We start from the raw sequence: 19,846 nt of genomic DNA, 5'->3' as shown, positions 1-19,846 counted from the left end.
AAACTCCCCATCTCCCCCCACCCCATATCCCCCATATCCCCCACCCCCTGTATCCCCCCATCTCCCCCCACCCCACATTCTCCCATATGCCCCCATATTCCTCACCCCCCCATATCCCCCCCATATCCCCCCCATCCTCCATCTCCCCCCATCTCCCCCACCCCCCATATCCCCCCATATCCCCCACCTCCCCATCTCCCCCCCCATAACCCCCGTATCCCCCCATCTCCCCCCACCCCCCCATATCCCCCATATCCCCCCCATCCTCCATCTCCCCCCATATCCCCCAACCCCCCATCTCCCCCCATCTCCCCCCCCCATATCCCCCAACCCCCCATCTCCCCCCATCTCCCCTCCAAACCCCCCATCTCCCCCCCCCATATCCCCCATATCCCCCCCATAACCCCCATCTCCCCCCATATCCTCCACCCCCCATCTCCCCCCATATCCTCCCCCCACCCCACATCCCCCCATATCCCCCATCTCCCCCCATATTCCCCACCCCCCCGTATCCCCCCATCTCCCCCCCCATCTCCCCCCCCATCTCCCCCATCTCCCCCCGTATCCCCTCCAAACCCCCCATCTCCCCCACCCCCCTATATCCCCCCATCTCCCCCCATATTCCTCACCCCCCCATATCTCCCCCATATCCCCCCATGTTCCTCACGCCCCTATATATCCCCCATCTCCCCCACCCCATATCCCCCCATCTCCCCCCATATTCCCCATATCCCCTCCAAACCCCCCATATCCCCCCCATCCTCCATCTCCCCCCATCTCCCCCCCCATCTCCCCCCCTATCCCCCATCTCCCCCCATCTCCTCCCCCCACCCCACATCTCCCCCATCTCCCCCCATCTCCCCCCACCCCATATGCCCCCCATATCCCCCCATCTCCCCTCCAAACCCCCCATCTCCCCCACCCCCCCATCTCCCCCCATCTCCCCCCACCCCATCTCCCCCCATATCCTCCCCCCCCCACATCCCCCCATATTCCTCACCCCCCCATATATTCCCCATCTCCCCCCATCTCCCCCACCCCCCCATATCCCATCTCCCCCCACCCCATATCCCCCATCTCCCCCCATGTTCCTCACCCCCCCATATCCCCCATATCCCCCACCCCCCATCTCCCCCCATCTCCTCCCCCCACCCCACATCCCCCATAACCCCCATATCCCCCATCTCCCCCCATCTCCCCCACCCCCCCATCTCCCCCCATCTCCCCCCACATTCCTCCCCCCCCCTCCCCTCCCCTCCCCCCCCCCACCCCCCCCCCCTGCATTATTCATGGCCCCAATTACCGCCGCGCCGCTCTCTGACCCGCGGCGATGGCAGCGGGACCCCCCCGGACCCCCCCGGATCGATGCGGGGATCAATGGGGCCGCTTTGATCCTCCGCCCCAACCCCGGGGGGGGGCGCGGGGGGGGGGGGGGGTGGTTGGGGGGGGGGGTGGGGGGTGGGGGCTGGGGGGGGCGATGTGAAGGGGGGGTGGGGGGGGGATGGGGGGCTGCGATGGGCTGCAGGGAGGTGGTTTATGGGGGGGATGTGGGGGGTGTGGGGCGGGGGGGTGTGGGGTGAGGATATGGGGGGATATGGGGGGGATATGGGGGGTGTGGGGTGAGGATAGAGGGGGGGTGTGGGGGGTGTGGGGCGGGGGGGTGTGGGGTGAGGATATGGGGGGATATGGGGGGGATATGGGGGATGTGGGGTGAGGATAGAGGGGGGGTGTGGGGGGTGTGAGGGGGATATGGGGGATGTGGGGCGGGGGTTGTGGGTTGAGAATATAGGGAGGGTATGGGGGGGGATATGGGGGATGTGGGGTGAGGATATAGGGGGGGTGTGGGGGATGTGGGGGGGATATGGGGGATGTGGGGCAGGGGGGTGTGGGGTGAGGATATAGGGGGGATGTGGGGGATGTAGGTTGGGGGGATATGGGGGGGATATGGGGGATGTGGGGCAGGGGGGTGTGGGGTGAGAATATGGGGGGATATGGGGGATGTGGGGTGAGGATGTGGGGGGGATATGGAGGATGTGGGGTAGGGGGGGATGTGGGGTGAGAATATGGGGGGATATGGGGGATGTAGGTTGGGGGGATATGGGGGATACGGATGGGGGGAGATATGGGGTTAGGATGTAGGGGGGATGTGGGGTGAGGATATAGGGGGGATGTGGGGGGATATGGGGGATGTGGGGCAGGGGGATGTGGGGTGAGGATATAGGGGGGATATGGGGGATGTGGGGTGGGATGTGGGGCTGGGGAGGGAGGGACTGGGATGGGACTGGCGTGTATGGCCCTATAGGGTGTGTGTATAGGGGATGTGCGCCCTATAGGGTGTGTATATGGGGGATGTGGGCCCTATAGGGTGTGTGCATAGGGGAAGCACACCCTATAGGGTGTTTATATAGGGGAAGCACACCCTATAGGGTGTTTATATAGGGGAAGCGGGCCCTATAGGGTGTTTATATGGGGGATGTGGGCCCTATAGGATGTTTATATAGGGGAAGCAGGCCCTATAGGGTGTTTATATAGGGGAAGCAGGCCCTATAGGGTGTTTATATAGGGCAAGTGGGCCCTATAGGGTGTTTATATAGGGGAAGCGGGCCCTATAGGGTGTTTATATAGGGGAAGCAGGCCCTATAGGGTGTTTATATAGGGGAAGCGGGCCCTATAGGGTGTTTATATAGGGCAAGTGGGCCCTATAGGGTGTTTATATAGGGGAAGCGGGCCCTATAGGGTGTTTATATAGGGGAAGCACACCCTATAGGGTGTTTATATAGGGGAAGCGGGCCCTATAGGGTGTGTATATAGGGGATGTGGGCCCTATAGGGTGTTTATATAGGGGATGTGGGCCCTATAGGGTGTTTATATAGGGGATGTGGGCCCTATAGGGTGTTTATACAGGGGAAGCGGGCCCTATAGGGTGTTTATATAGGGGAAGTGGGCCCTATAGGGTGTTTATATAGGGGAAGCGGGCCCTATAGGGTGTTTATATAGGGCAAGTGGGCCCTATAGGGTGTTTATATAGGGGAAGCGGGCCCTATAGGGTGTTTATATAGGGGAAGCACACCCTATAGGGTGTTTATATAGGGGAAGCGGGCCCTATAGGGTGTGTATATAGGGGATGTGGGCCCTATAGGGTGTTTATATAGGGGATGTGGGCCCTATAGGGTGTTTATATAGGGGAAGCGGGCCCTATAGGGTGTTTATATAGGGGAAGCACACCCTATAGGGTGTTTATATAGGGGAAGCGGGCCCTATAGGGTGTGTATATAGGGGATGTGGGCCCTATAGGGTGTTTATATAGGGGATGTGGGCCCTATAGGGTGTTTATATAGGGGATGTGGGCCCTATAGGGTGTTTATACAGGGGAAGCGGGCCCTATAGGGTGTTTATATAGGGGAAGTGGGCCCTATAGGGTGTTTATATAGGGGAAGCGGGCCCTATAGGGTGTTTATATAGGGGAAGTGGGCCCTATAGGGTGTTTATATAGGGGAAGCGGGCCCTATAGGGTGTTTATATAGGGGAAGCACACCCTATAGGGTGTTTATATAGGGGAAGCGGGCCCTATAGGGTGTGTATATAGGGGATGTGGGCCCTATAGGGTGTTTATATAGGGGATGTGGGCCCTATAGGGTGTTTATATAGGGGATGTGGGCCCTATAGGGTGTTTATACAGGGGAAGCGGGCCCTATAGGGTGTTTATATAGGGGAAGTGGGCCCTATAGGGTGCGTGCAGGGGGCTGTTTGCACAGGCTGTGGCAGCTCCATGCATTATGGATGGTGCCCATAGGGGCCGCGGAGCTTATAGGGCCGCGGGCACCTATAGGGCCCCGTGTGGGACGGCAGCGCATGCATTATGGATGCGCCCTATAGGGCCCTGCATTATGGATGCGCCCTATAGGGCCCTGCATTATGGATGCGCCCTATAGGGCCCTGCATTATGGATGGGGCCCTGGCACCGCGTGCGCGGGGTTGGGGGGGGGGTTGGGACCCTATAGGGGGAAGGGGGGGGGTTCTATAGGGGCTGGGTGCACCCAGAATGGATCTATGGGGCTGGGGGGGGGGGCGTCTATAGGGGATATGGGGCTGGGGGTCCGTATGGCAGATCTGTGGGGCTGGCGGTCGGTGCAATGTATAGGTGTGGGAAATCTATAGGGGCGGATGGGGGTCTATAGGGTCTCTGTGTGTGGGGTCTATAGGGGATCTATGGGGCGGATAGGGGTCTATAGGGGCTGTGTGTGGGGTCTATAGGGGATCTATGGGGCGGATGGGGGTCTATGGGGGCTGTGGGATCTATAGGGGATCTATGGGGCTGATGGGGGTCTATAGGGGCTGTGTGTGGGGTCTATAGGGGATCTATGGGGTGGATGGGGGTCTATAGGGGCTGTGTGTGGGGTCTATAGGGATCTGTGGGGCAGATGTGGGTCTATAGGGGCCGTGCGTGGGGTCTATAGGGATCTATGGGGTGGATGGGGATCTATAGGGTCTCTGCGTGTGGAATCTATAGGGGTCTATAGGGGGTGTGTGTGGAATCTATGGGGCAGATGGGGGTCTGTGGGGCTGTGTGTGGGGTCTATAGGGGATCTATGGGGCGGATGTGGGTCTATAGGGTCTCTGTGTGTGGGATCTATGGGGATCTGTGGGGCTGACAGGGGTCTATAGGGTCTCTGTGTGTGGAATCTATAGGGATCTATGGGGCGGATAAGGGTCTATAGGGTCTCTGTGTGTGGAATCTATAGGGATCTGTGGGGCAGATGTGGGTCTATAGGGGCTGTGTGTGGGATCTGTGGGGCGGATAAGGGTCTATAGGGTCAGCATGCGCACAGTCTATGGGGCTCCATAGGGGCTGTAGGATCCTATAGGGCCGCATGTAGGCCCCCTATGGGGCTGCACAAGGGGCCTATAGGACCGCGGATGTGGGCCCTATGGGGCTGCGTAAGGGATCTATAGGGGATTTGGGGGGGGGAGGGGGGGGGTCAGAGGGGGGCGTGGTTTCTCGCAGGCCACGCCCACCACGTGGCCACGCCCCCCTCGCTATAGGTGCGCCCCTATGGAGTGTCCGTGTGGGTCCGAACTGCTGCTGGGCCCCCCACTGCCCGCCCTATGGACGCCAGGTATGGGGTGGCCCCACAGCGCCCCATAGCGCCCCACTGTGCCCCATAGCGCCCCATAGCCCCCCATAGCCCCCCATAGCGCCCCACAGCGCCCCACTGTGCCCCATAGCGCCCCATAGCGCCCCACTGTGATCCATATCGCCCCATAGCACCCCATAGCCCCCCATAGTGCCCCATAGCACCCCACTGTGACCCATAGTGCCCCATAGCGCCCCACTGTGACCCATAGCACCCCATAGCGCCCCACAGCGCCCCACTGTGACCCATAGTGCCCCACAGCGCCCCATAGCGCCCCACTGTGCCCCATAGTGCCCCATAGCGCCCCACTGTGACCCATAGCACCCCACTGTGACCCATAGTGCCCCATAGCGCCCCATAGCGCCCCATAGCACCCCACTGTGACCCATAGCGCCCCATAGCACCCCACTGTGACCCATAGCACCCCACTGTGACCCATAGTGCCCCATAGCGCCCCACTGTGACCTGCAGCGCCCCATAGCGCCCCATAGCACCCCACTGTGACCCATAGCACCCCATAGCGCCCCACAGCACCCCACAGCACCCCATAGCCCCCACAGCACCCCACACTGCCCCATAGCACCCCACACCACAGCGCCCCACAGCACCCCATAGCGCATCAGGGCCCCAGACCCACACCCCATGGTGGACCAGGACCCCCAGCCCCACATCCCCATAGGGCTGGCATTCCCGGAGTGGAGCCCTGGCTCCATTGGGGACCCCAGCCCCATAGAGACCCACATCCTATAGAGACCCCAGCCCCAAATCCCCCTATAGGGACCCCCAGCCCCATAGAGACCCCAGCCCCACATCCCATAGAGACCCCAGCCCCCATATCCCCCCATAGAGACCCCATGGAGACCCCATGGAGACCCCAGCCCCACATCCCCTATAGGGCTGGCGTTCCCGGAGTGGGCCTACAAGGCGGAGTCCCCAGCCCCATAGAGACCCCATAGAGACCCCATAGAGACCCCCTATAGACCCCAGCCCCATAGAGACCCACATCCCATAGAGACCCCCTATAGACCCCAGCCCCATAGAGACCCACATCCTATAGAGACCCCCTATAGACCCCAGCCCCATAGAGACCCACATCCCATAGAGACCCCCTATAGACCCCAGCCCCATAGAGCCCCCCCTCCATAGGGCTGGCGTTCCCGGAGTGGGCCTACAAGGCGGAGTCGAGCCCCGGCTCGCGGCAGATCCAGCTGTGGCACTTCATCCTGGAGCTGCTGCGCCAGGAGCGCTACCGGCACGTCATCGCCTGGCAGGGCGACTACGGGGAGTTCGTCATCAAGGACCCCGACGAGGTGGCGCGGCTGTGGGGCGCCAGGAAGTGCAAACCCCACATGAACTACGACAAGCTCAGCCGGGCGCTGCGGTGAGCGGGGCACAGGGGGCACGGGGGGAACGGGGGGAACGGGGGGAACGGGGGAAACAGGGGGCACGGGGGGCACAGGGGGAACAGGGGGAACAGGGGGCACGGGGGGAACGGGGGGAACGGGGGGAACAGGGGACAAAAGGGGACACAGGGGACACGGGGGGCACAGGGGACACAGGGGACACAGGGGGCATGGGGGGCACGGGGGGCACAGGGGGCACAGGGGGAACAGGGGGCACAGGGGGCACAGGGGGAACAGGGGGCACAGGGGGAACGGGGGACACAGGGGACACAGGGGACACAGGGGGCACAGGGGGAACAGGGGGAACAGGGGACACAGGGGGCACAGGGGACACAGGGGGCACAGGGGGAACAGGGGGCACAGGGGGCACAGGGGGCACAGGGGGAACAGGGGGAACAGGGGACACAGGGGGCACAGGGGACACAGGGGGCACAGGGGGAACAGGGGGCACAGGGGGCACAGGGGGCACAGGGGACACAGGGGGAACAGGGGACACAGGGGGCACAGGGGACACAGGGGGCACAGGGGGAACAGGGGACACAGGGGACACAGGGGGCACAGGGGGAACAGGGGGAACAGGGGACACAGGGGGCACAGGGGACACAGGGGGCACAGGGGGAACAGGGGGCACAGGGGGCACAGGGGGCACAGGGGACACAGGGGGCACAGGGGGAACAGGGGGCACAGGGGACACAGGGGGAACAGGGGGCACAGGGGGAACAGGGGACACAGGGGGCACAGGGGGAACAGGGGGACACAGGGGACACAGGGGGCACAGGGGGCACAGGGGGAACAGGGACACAGGGGGCACGGGGGGAACGGGGGGCACAGGGGGCACAGGGGAACAGGGGACAGAGAGGACACAGGGGGCACAGGGGGAACAGGGGACACAGGGGACACAGGGGGAACAGGGGGCACAGGGGACACAGGGGACACAGGGGGAACAGGGGGCACAGGGGACACAGGGGACACAGGGGGAACAGGGGACACAGGGGGCACAGGGGACACAGGGGGAACAGGGGACACAGGGGGCACAGGGGGAACAGGGGGACACAGGGGAACACAGGGGGCACAGGGGAACAGGGGACAGAGAGGACACAGGGGGCACAGGGGGCACAGGGGACACAGGGGGAACAGGGGACAAAAGGGAACCCAGGGGACACGGGGCACACGGGGCACAGGGGGCACAGGTGAGCCAAAGGGAACCAAAGGGCTGCAAACGGGAGCCAAAGGGACCCAGGGGACACAGGGGACACAGGGAACCAAAGGGAACCAAAGGGAACAAAAGCCCATTGGAAGTGGCCCCAAATTGATCGAAATGGCCCAAAATCCCATTGAAAGTGGCACAAAATGGCCCAAAATCCCATTGGAAGTGGCCCCAAATGCACCAAAAGGGACCAAAGGCCCGTTGGAAATGGTCCTGCACAGCACCAGCCCAGCCCCATAACCCCCATAACCCCACATCCCATAACCCCCCATGACCCCCCCCGTGACCCCTGACCCGCCCCCCCCCCCCAGGTATCACTACACCAAGCGCGTCCTGCACACCATCCCAGCCCCATAACCCCCCATAACCCCCCATAACCCCATGACCCCCCCGTGACCCCGTGACCCCATGACCCCCCCCGTGACCCCTGACCCCCCCGTGACCCCTGACCCCGTGCCCCCCCCAGGTACTACTACAACAAGCGCATCCTGCACAAGACGAAGGGCAAACGCTTCACCTACAAGTTCAACTTCAGCAAGGTTCTGCTGCTCAGCTGCCCGCTGCTCGACGTCGCCCCGCCGCTGCTCCTCGCGCCCGCGCCCGACTGCGCCGCCCACGAGGTGACCGCGGTCACGTGACGCCTGGGGGGGGTGGTCACGTGACGGGTTGGGAGTCACGGGATGCGTGTGGGTCACGTGATGCGTGCGGGTCACGTGATGCGTGTGGGTCATGTCCGCCCGACTGCGCCGCCCGCGGGGTGACTGGGGTCACGTGATGCCTGGGGGGGTGGTCACGTGACGGGTTGGGGGCAGTGTGATGTGTGTGGGTCACGTGATGCGTGTGGGTCACGTGATGCGCGTGGGTCATGTTCACCCGACTGTGCCGCTCGCGAGGTGACTGGGATCACGTGATGCCTGGAGGGGTGGTCACGTGACGGGTTAGGAGTCACGGGGCGTGTGTGGGTCACGTGATGCGTGTGGGTCATGTTCACCCGACTGCACCGCCCACGAGGTGACCGCGGTCACGTGACGCCTGGGGGGGTGGTCACGTGACGGGGTGGGAGTCATGGGACGCGTGTGGGTCACGTGATGCGTGTGGGTCATGTTCGCCCGAGTGCGCCACCCATATGGTGACTGGGGTCACGTGATGCCTGGGGGGGTCACGTGATGGGTCGCAGGGGGTCACGTGATGTGTGTGGGTGATGTGACATGTGTGGGTCACGTGATGTGTCTGGGTGATTTTTGCCCAACTGCACTGCCCATACGGTGGCTAGGGTCACGTGATGCCTGGGCGGGGTGGTCACGTGACGGGTTGGGAGTCATGGGATGCGTGTGGGTCACGTGATGCGTGTGGGTCATGTTCACCCGACTCTGCCGCCCACGAGGGGACCGTGGACACGTGACACCTGGAGGGGGGTGGTGGTCACGTGACGGGTTGGGGGTCGTGAGACGTGTGTGGGTCACGTGATGCGTGTGGGCCATGTGAGCACGACTGCGCTGCCCATATGGTGACTGGGGTCACGTGACACCTGGGGGGGGGGTGGTCACGTGACGGGTTGCAGGGGGTCACGTGATGTTTGTGGGTAATGTGACGTGTGTGGGTCATGTGATGCGTGTGGGTCACATGACATGTGTGGGTCACGTGATGTGTCTGGGTGATGTTTGCCCAACTGCACTGCCCATATGGTGACTGGGGTCACGTGACGCCTGGGGGGGGGGCGGCGGGTGGTCACGTGACGGGTTGGCAGTCATGGGACATGTGTGGGTCACGTGATGCGTGCGGGTCACGTGATGCGTGTGGGTCATGTCCGCCCGACTGCGCCGCCCGCGGGGTGACTGGGGTCACGTGATGCCTGGGGGGGTGGTCACGTGACGGGTTGGGGGCAGTGTGATGTGTGTGGGTCACGTGATGCGTGTGGGTCACGTGATGCGCGTGGGTCATGTTCACCCGACTGTGCCGCTCGCGAGGTGACTGGGATCACGTGATGCCTGGAGGGGTGGTCACGTGACGGGTTAGGAGTCACGGGGCGTGTGTGGGTCACGTGATGCGTGTGGGTCATGTTCACCCGACTGCACCGCCCACGAGGTGACCGCGGTCACGTGACGCCTGGGGGGGTGGTCACGTGACGGGGTGGGAGTCATGGGACGCGTGTGGGTCACGTGATGCGTGTGGGTCATGTTCGCCCGAGTGCGCCACCCATATGGTGACTGGGGTCACGTGATGCCTGGGGGGGTCACGTGATGGGTCGCAGGGGGTCACGTGATGTGTGTGGGTGATGTGACATGTGTGGGTCACGTGATGTGTCTGGGTGATTTTTGCCCAACTGCACTGCCCATACGGTGGCTAGGGTCACGTGATGCCTGGGCGGGGTGGTCACGTGACGGGTTGGGAGTCATGGGATGCGTGTGGGTCACGTGATGCGTGTGGGTCATGTTCACCCGACTCTGCCGCCCACGAGGGGACCGTGGACACGTGACACCTGGAGGGGGGTGGTGGTCACGTGACGGGTTGGGGGTCGTGAGACGTGTGTGGGTCACGTGATGCGTGTGGGCCATGTGAGCACGACTGCGCTGCCCATATGGTGACTGGGGTCACGTGACACCTGGGGGGGGGTGGTCACGTGACGGGTTGCAGGGGGTCACGTGATGTTTGTGGGTAATGTGACGTGTGTGGGTCATGTGATGCGTGTGGGTCACATGACATGTGTGGGTCACGTGATGTGTCTGGGTGATGTTTGCCCAACTGCACTGCCCATATGGTGACTGGGGTCACGTGACGCCTGGGGGGGGGGGCGGCGGGTGGTCACGTGACGGGTTGGCAGTCATGGGACATGTGTGGGTCACGTGATGCGTGCGGGTCACGTGATGCGTGTGGGTCATGTCCGCCCGACTGCGCCGCCCGCGGGGTGACTGGGGTCACGTGATGCCTGGGGGGGTGGTCACGTGACGGGTTGGGGGCAGTGTGATGTGTGTGGGTCACGTGATGCGTGTGGGTCACGTGATGCGCGTGGGTCATGTTCACCCGACTGTGCCGCTCGCGAGGTGACTGGGATCACGTGATGCCTGGAGGGGTGGTCACGTGACGGGTTAGGAGTCACGGGGCGTGTGTGGGTCACGTGATGCGTGTGGGTCATGTTCACCCGACTGCACCGCCCACGAGGTGACCGCGGTCACGTGACGCCTGGGGGGGTGGTCACGTGACGGGGTGGGAGTCATGGGACGCGTGTGGGTCACGTGATGCGTGTGGGTCATGTTCGCCCGAGTGCGCCACCCATATGGTGACTGGGGTCACGTGATGCCTGGGGGGGTCACGTGATGGGTCGCAGGGGGTCACGTGATGTGTGTGGGTGATGTGACATGTGTGGGTCACGTGATGTGTCTGGGTGATTTTTGCCCAACTGCACTGCCCATACGGTGGCTAGGGTCACGTGATGCCTGGGCGGGGTGGTCACGTGACGGGTTGGGAGTCATGGGATGCGTGTGGGTCACGTGATGCGTGTGGGTCATGTTCACCCGACTCTGCCGCCCACGAGGGGACCGTGGACACGTGACACCTGGAGGGGGGTGGTGGTCACGTGACGGGTTGGGGGTCGTGAGACGTGTGTGGGTCACGTGATGCGTGTGGGCCATGTGAGCACGACTGCGCTGCCCATATGGTGACTGGGGTCACGTGACACCTGGGGGGGGGTGGTCACGTGACGGGTTGCAGGGGGTCACGTGATGTTTGTGGGTAATGTGACGTGTGTGGGTCATGTGATGCGTGTGGGTCACATGACATGTGTGGGTCACGTGATGTGTCTGGGTGATGTTTGCCCAACTGCACTGCCCATATGGTGACTGGGGTCACGTGACGCCTGGGGGGGGGGGCGGCGGGTGGTCACGTGACGGGTTGGCAGTCATGGGACATGTGTGGGTCACGTGATGCGTGCGGGTCACGTGATGCGTGTGGGTCATGTCCGCCCGACTGCGCCGCCCGCGGGGTGACTGGGGTCACGTGATGCCTGGGGGGGTGGTCACGTGACGGGTTGGGGGCAGTGTGATGTGTGTGGGTCACGTGATGCGTGTGGGTCACGTGATGCGCGTGGGTCATGTTCACCCGACTGTGCCGCTCGCGAGGTGACTGGGATCACGTGATGCCTGGAGGGGTGGTCACGTGACGGGTTAGGAGTCACGGGGCGTGTGTGGGTCACGTGATGCGTGTGGGTCATGTTCACCCGACTGCACCGCCCACGAGGTGACCGCGGTCACGTGACGCCTGGGGGGGTGGTCACGTGACGGGGTGGGAGTCATGGGACGCGTGTGGGTCACGTGATGCGTGTGGGTCATGTTCGCCCGAGTGCGCCACCCATATGGTGACTGGGGTCACGTGATGCCTGGGGGGGTCACGTGATGGGTCGCAGGGGGTCACGTGATGTGTGTGGGTGATGTGACATGTGTGGGTCACGTGATGTGTCTGGGTGATTTTTGCCCAACTGCACTGCCCATACGGTGGCTAGGGTCACGTGATGCCTGGGCGGGGTGGTCACGTGACGGGTTGGGAGTCATGGGATGCGTGTGGGTCACGTGATGCGTGTGGGTCATGTTCACCCGACTCTGCCGCCCACGAGGGGACCGTGGACACGTGACACCTGGAGGGGGGTGGTGGTCACGTGACGGGTTGGGGGTCGTGAGACGTGTGTGGGTCACGTGATGCGTGTGGGCCATGTGAGCACGACTGCGCTGCCCATATGGTGACTGGGGTCACGTGACACCTGGGGGGGGGTGGTCACGTGACGGGTTGCAGGGGGTCACGTGATGTTTGTGGGTAATGTGACGTGTGTGGGTCATGTGATGCGTGTGGGTCACATGACATGTGTGGGTCACGTGATGTGTCTGGGTGATGTTTGCCCAACTGCACTGCCCATATGGTGACTGGGGTCACGTGACGCCTGGGGGGGGGGGCGGCGGGTGGTCACGTGACGGGTTGGCAGTCATGGGACATGTGTGGGTCACGTGATGTGTGCGGGTCACGTGATGTGTGCGGGCCATGTGCGCTCGACTGCGCTGCCTGTGAGGCAACCGGGGTCACGTGACACCTGATGGGGGAGGGGTGGTCACGTGACAGGTTGGGGGTCACGTGACGTGCGTGGGGTCTCATGATGTGTGTGGGTCATGTGTCATGTGTGAGGTCACGTGATGCGTGTGGGCCATGTGCGCACGACTGCGCTGCCTGTGAGGTGACCGGAGTCACGTGACACCTGGGGGGGGGGAAAGGGTGATCACATGACAGGTTGGGGGTCACGTGACAGGTGTTGGTCATGTGATGTGCGTGGGTCACGTGACATGTGTTATGTGGGGACACATGATATGTGGAGGGTGAGGGTCACATGACATCTGGGGGTTACATGATGTGGAGGGTCACATGACAGGTTGGGGGTCATGTGACGTGCGTGGGTCACGTGATGTGTGTGGCTCACGTGACCTGTGTTGGTCACGTGACTTCTGGGTGTCATACGTGTCGTGCGATGTGGGGGTCACGTGACACGGGCGGGTCAGGTGTGTGACACGTGTGTCGCACTCCCGCTGTCACACCAATGCCCATATATGGAAGGGGGACGCTCTCCATGCCCATATATGGTGAGGAGGCGTTACCCATGCCGTGGCCCCGCCCCCAGGCGCTGCAGACGCTGCTGATTGGTCCCCGCCCTGCCGAAGCCCCGCCCCGCCCCACCCTCTTCGAATCCGGAGTGGAGAAAGCCCGGCTGGAGGCGGTGCTGGGGGCAGGTGGGCGTGGCCTAAAGGAGGGGGGCGTGGCCAACGGGTGGGCGGGGCGAATGGCGGGGTTTGACCAATTGGGCGAGGTTTGGACGAGTGGGCGGGGTTTCTCGGGGGTGGGCGGGGCTGGGGACAGTGGGCGGGGTTTGTTGTGAGTGGGAGGGGCTTAAAGCTTATGGGCGGGGCCTGGGGCTTGTGGGCGGGGCCTGATGAGGGTAGGCGGGGCCTGAGGGTGGGGGTTAAATGGGGATGTGGGGGGGATATGGGGATATGGGGTGGGATGGGGGGGGATATGGGGATGTGGGGGGGGATATGGGATGGGATGGGGGAGGATATTGGGATGTGGGGTGGGATATGGGGATGTGGGGGGGATGTGGGGTGGATATGGGGTTGTGGGGTGGGATGGGGGGGATATGGGGATGTGGGGGGGATGTGGGGGGATATGGGCTTGTGGGGTGGGATGGGGGTGGATATGGGGATGTGGGGTGGGATATGGGGATGTGGGGTGGGACGTGGGGGGGGATATGGGGTTGTGGAGGGGACATCAGGACGCGGGGGGCGCATGGGGGGATATGGGGTGGCATAAGGGCGCGGAATATGGGAAATGGGAACGTGGAGGGGGCGGGGCTACGGAGGGGGCGGGGCTCGAGGAGGCGGGACCTGACTTAGCCCCGCCCCCTCCCCCACCAGCGCTGCCCCCATTGGCGAAGCCGCCGCCGCTGCTGGGTCCGTTCGGCCGCGCGCTGCCCGACTTCCCCTGGGGGTGGGCGGGGCCCTGCTTGGCCCCTCCCCCGGCTCTGACCACGCCCCACCCTGCGTTGGCCCCGCCCATCCCGGCTCTGGCCACGCCCCTGGTGGGAGGAGCGACGGAGGGGGCGGGGCCTGGGGAGGGGGTGGGGGGAGGGGGAGGGGATGGAGGGGATGGGGGAGGGGCGAGGAGCTGAGCCCTACGGGGGGGACCCTAAAAGCCTCCAGGGACCCCGATGTCCCCAGAGGGACCCTATGGGGGGGCCCAAAACCCCATAGGGATCCCTAAACGCTATGGAGACCCTATGGGAGGCTATGGGGGGGGGCAAAACCCCATAGGGTCCCCTAAAGCCTATTAGGACCCTATGGGGGGGGGGGCAAAACCCCATAGGGTCCCCTAAAGCCTATTAGGACCCTATGGGGGGGGGGCAAAACCCCATAGGGTCCCCTAAAGCCTATTAGGACCCTATGGGGGGGGGCTAAAGCCCCATAGGGACCTCAATAACCCCAAAGGAACCACGTGGTGGGACCCCTGTGCCCCATAGGCACTCCTAAACACTATAGGGACCCCGTGGGGGGGGAGAAAGGGGGGGGGCAAAGCCCCATAAGGACCTCAGTTACCCCGGAGGGACCACATAGTGGGACCCCAGTGCCCACATCGGGACCCCTATAGTCCATAAGGACCCCATTGGGGGGGGGAGGGTGGGGTAAAGCCCCATAGGGACCCCTAAACCCTATAGGGACCCCATTGGGGAGCCTGAAAACCCTATAGGGAGTCCCAAATATTCCTACGGTGCACCCCAGAACCCCATGGGGACACCAATAACCCATGGGGACACCAATAACCCCATAGGGACCATATGGGGGGGGGGGCCCAATATCCCATGGAGGGGACAACAGTGCCCCCATAGGGACCCCAAAAGGACCTCATGAGGTGGGGATCCCAAAAAAGCCCCATAGGGACCCTTGTGCCCCAAGGATGGGTCCTACATTGAGGCCGGGAGGGGGGCCCCAAAATCACCCCCATGGGGAGGGGGGTCCAAATACTCCCGTAGGGAGACCCCATAGGGGGACCCCAAATTATCCCTTAGGAACCCCAACTCCCCCCTGCGGAGCACAGCATTGCGGGGGACCCAAAATCCCCCCCCTCCCCCCAGGGCACAATTGGGGACCCCCAGACCCCTTCCATTGGGACCCCCATAGGGAACAATGGGCGACCCCAACCCCCTCCCCCTTATAAGGTACCCAACCCCCCCTCCCCCCCCCATGGAATGGGGGAAGACCCCATAGGGCACAACGGGGACCCCCCGAGATCCCCTTCCATAATCGTCCCATAGGGTAAAATTGGGGGGGGGGACCCCAACCCCCATTGGAGACCCCGACCCCCCCCCCCCCCCAAAAATCCCCCATAGGGCGAAACGGGGACCCCAAACTCCCCATGGAAGACCCACACGCGGGACCCCAAAAACTCCACAGGGCACAAAGGGGACGCCCACCCCCCCCCTCCCCAAACCGCCCCCCCCCCCAAAACACGGCTGCCAATAGGGGCCCCCAAATCCACCCCATAGGGCACAACGGGGCCCCCCAGCCCCCCACACGTGCAATACACCCCCCACCCCCTTTCCCTCGTGAGTTGTGACCCACCCCCCACCCCCCTCCCCAAACCTTTCCTTTATTTTGGAGCAATAAAGAAAATAATAAATCCCCGAAAAAGTTCCGAATCGACCCCAAAAATCGGGGTTGGAGACGAGCGTCGTTGCCATGGCGACAACTATCGAAGACCGGCCGCTGATTGGCTGTTGCTCGGAAACGGCGGCGCTGATTGGCCGTCGCGTAGCAACGGGGAGGGAGCTCGCGTCGCTTAGCAACGGCTCCTGCACTTCCTGTTCGCGGCGTCGCGCGGCGATGACGTAAACGGGAAGCGCCGCTCCATCCGGGCCCAGAAACCCGGAAATGACGAGAGCGCGCTATGGGCGGGGCCAGGAAACAAGGGGGCGGGGCTAATAAAAGGGGGCGTGGCGTAGGGAGGGGAGGCGTGGCCACACGAGGAGGGCGGGGCGGAAGTGAGAAACGTTTTTTATTGGCTCTTTCCATCCATCGCCCCTCCCCCCCATATATATATATATATATACACATACAATGACGTCATAAGGCTTCGGTAGGCCCCGCCCCCCGCCCCTCCCCTCCCCCACAGGCACTTACAGACCCCTCCCCCCCCCTCGGGTTCGGCCCCGCCCCCCCCGGGGCCGCCCCATATTTGGTGTTGGTGCGGCGGGGGGGCCGCGGTGGGCGGGGCTTGGCGGTGGGCGGGGCTTCTAAAGGGGGGCGTGGTCAGGGAGGAAGGGGCGGGGCTACGGAGAGGGGGCGCGGTCGTGAGGGCAGCGGGGAGGAAGTTGAGCGGCGGGACTTCCGGTTTGGAGAACGGCTCTCGGGGGAGGGGCGTGGCTTAATGAAGGGGGCGGGGCTTAGGAAACGGATAGGCTGGGTGAGCTAATGGGGCGTGGCTTAATGAAGTGGGCGGGGCTTGGGGCATTGGGGCTGCGGAGAGGGGGCGTGGTCGTGAGGGAGCGGGGAGGAAGTTCAGGGGCGGGACTTCCGGTTTGGAGAACCGCTCTCGGGGGTGGGGCAGGGGTGTGGCTTAATGAAGTGGGCGGGGATTGGGACAGAGGGGCGGGGCTTAGGAACCAGGCTGGGTGAGCTAAAGGGGCGTGGCTTGATGGAGTGGGCAGGGCTTGGGACAGAGGGGCGGGGCTACTGAGAGGGGGCGTGGCCGCGAGGGCAGCGGGGAGGAAGTTGAGGGGCTGGACTTCCGGTTTGGAGAACTGCTCTCGGGGGGGGGGGGGTGAAGGGGCGTGGCTTAATAAAGTGGGCGGGGCTTGGGGAACAGGGGGCGGGGCTTATGAACCGGACAGGCTGGTTGCGGTAATGGGGCGTGGCTTAATGGAGTGGGCGGGGCTTAGTGAGGGGCGGGGCTTAATGGAAGGGGCGTGGTTTGACACGTGGGCGTGGCTCAATGAAAGGGGGCGGGGTTTAATGGGATGTAATTAAGGGGGAGATGAATGGGGGGGCAGAGGAAGGGATGGAGGGGGGTGGGGGTCCTCCTCTAATTAAGGCCCCTTTCTTAATTGGGGTCCCTCCGTAAGGAAGGGGACCTCGCCCTTCGTTCGCCCCCCCACCCGCTCCGTAATTAAAGCCCGTCTGTAATTAAGGGGATGCGCATCCTTAAAGGCAGCCCCACCCCAGCAGCAAAGGGACCCCGTGCTAATTGGGGCCCCTTCGTTAATTAAGGCCCCTTGTCAACGAAAGCCTTTCCGTAAGGAGGGGTCACACCCGTTAATGAGGGTCCCCTTGTTAATTAAGGCCCCACCCGTAATTAAGGTCCCCACGACACCTAAGGCAAGCCCCTCCCACCCGTAATTAAGGCCCCTACACAATTAAGGGACCCTCTGCTAATTAAGGTCCCTCCACGATTCCCTCATTATTAGGGGGAACCCCTGCATAATTAAGGCCCCTATGCAATTAAGGCTCCTCCCTCCACAATTAGTGTCTATCCGTCGTTAAGGGGACCCCCTCGTTAATTAAGAGGATCCCCCTCGTCATTAGCGTCCCCCCATCATTAAGGCTCCCTCCGTCATTAAGGGTTTCCCCTACCAATTAAGGGGGCTCCCCCCTCACAATTAGGCTACATGCAATTAAGGGTCTTTCCCAACAATTAATTGACCCCCTCCCCCTTAATGAGGGCTTACATCATTAAGGGTCCCCCCGTTAATTAAGGGGACTCCCCCTACCTACAATTAGGCTCTACGCAATTAAGGGTCTCTCCCAGCAATTAAGCAGACCCCCCTCCCTCAACGAGGGCACACGTCATTAAGGACCCCCCCACTAATTAAAGAGACCCCCCCCTCCCCCTAATGAGACCTCACCTAATACAGGGTCCCACCCCCAATTAACGGTCCCCCCACTAATTAAGGAGAACCCCCCCCCCCCCCCCAATAATGAGGGCACAATTAAGGCTCTCCCCCCCCAATCAAACAGACCCCCCTCCTAAACGAGGGCGCACATCGTTAAGGGCCCTCCCACTAATTAAGGAGCCCCCCCCCCCCTCCAATGACAGCTCATATAATTAAGGGTCCCCCCTTCAATTAAGGAGACCCCCCCTCTACAATAAGGGCACGTATAATTAAGGGTCCCCCCACCGATTAATGGTCCCCCCACTAATTAAGCGACACCCCCCCCCATAACGAGGGCTCACATCATTAAGGGCCCTCCCATTAATTAAGAAGAGCCCCCCCCCCCAACAATGAGACCTCACAGAATAAAGGGCCCCCTCCCCAATTAAGGGGACCCCCCCCATAACGAGGGCTCACATCATTAAGGGCCCCCTCCCCAATTAAGGGGACCCCCCCCATAACGAGGGCTCACATCATTAAGGACCCCCCCCACCAATTAATGGTCCCCCCTCAATTACGTGCCCCCCCCCCCTTACAATGAAGGCTCACATCATCGAGGCTCCCCCTATTAATTAAGGAGACACCCCCCCCCCCCCAATTAAGGCTAATTAACGCCCCCCCCCTCCAAGGAGAGCAGCTCAGTGGCTCGCTGCAGCTCCCCCCCCCTCCCCCCCCCTCACTTTGGGGTCCCCCCCCCTCGCCCCTCCCCCCCCCTTCCTCCCTCCAGCGCCTCATGAAGCGCAATTTGGGGGGGCCCCCCCCGACCCCCCCCCCTCCTCCTCCTCCTCCTCCTCCTCCTCCTTCCTCCTCCCCCCCCCCGGGGTTGGGGTGGGGGCGGGGAGACGGGGGCTGGGGGGGGAGGGGGGGGGCGGCGTCGTCATCGCTGAGGTCGGTGACCTCCACCTCCTCCGAATCGCCCCCCGGGGGGGTGGGGGGAGGGGAAGAAGCCCCGGGAACGACCGAGGTGACCACGTGACCGGAAGCGACCCCGTGACCCGAAGTAACCCCTGATCCGGAAGCGTCCCCGTGACCCGAAGTAACCCCGGGGCTGACGTTCCCGTGACCCGAAGTGACCCCGTCGCTTCGGTTCCCCCCGTGACCTGCGGTGACCCCGTGACCTTTGGTAACCTCTTGACCGGAAGTGAGCCCGTGACCCGAGGTGACCCCAGCTGCCTCTTCTCGACCGGAGGTGACCCCGTGACCCGAGGTGACCCCAGGAGCCTCTCCTCGACCCGAAGTGACCCCGTGACCGGAAGTAACCCCGCAAGCCTCGCTTTCACCCGAAGTAACCCCGTGACCGGAAGTACCCCCGTGACCGGAAGCACCCCCGTGACCGGAAGTACCCCCGTGACCGGAAGCACCCCCGTGACCCGAAGTAACCCCGCCGCCCTCTCCTTTCCCCCTCCCCCTCCTCCCCGGGGGGGGCGGCTGCAATTTAAAGGCGAAGGGGGGGGGCGGGGGGGTGGGGGGGTCCCGGTGTGGGTGGGGAGGGGGCGGCGGGGGGGGCGGGGGGGGCAGGAAGGGCCGGGGGCTGAGATGATAAGCGCAGACGCGGGCGGCCAGACAGCGGGCCAAATCCTCAGCACTGAAGGAAAAGTGGGGCGACCCCCCCCCGCCGCTCCCCCCGCCCCCCCCACCGAAATGAGGGGAC

The 19,846-nt window shown here is 63.3% G+C and overlaps 1 protein-coding gene across 1 annotated transcript; it reads left to right on the top strand.

Annotated features, from left to right (window-relative positions):
- Positions 1-4,059: 4,059 nt before the first annotated feature.
- On the top strand, positions 4,060-19,574 carry ERFL (ETS repressor factor like). Its single transcript, XM_090128087.1, has 6 exons — positions 4,060-5,117; positions 6,282-6,516; positions 8,212-8,365; positions 13,399-13,507; positions 14,189-14,391; positions 19,500-19,574. Exons 1-6 carry the CDS (start codon positions 5,054-5,056, stop codon positions 19,572-19,574), a joined length of 840 nt encoding a protein of 279 aa, XP_089984213.1. The 5' UTR covers positions 4,060-5,053.
- The last annotated feature ends 272 nt before the right edge of the window (positions 19,575-19,846 follow it).

This window comes from Phasianus colchicus, chromosome 32 (genome assembly GCF_987193195.1).
Source record: "Phasianus colchicus chromosome 32, bPhaCol1.hap1.1, whole genome shotgun sequence".
Lineage (NCBI taxonomy): Eukaryota > Metazoa > Chordata > Aves > Galliformes > Phasianidae > Phasianus > Phasianus colchicus.
Note: the sequence above shows the minus strand (reverse complement) of the source record. Positions and strands in the feature narration are given on the sequence as shown.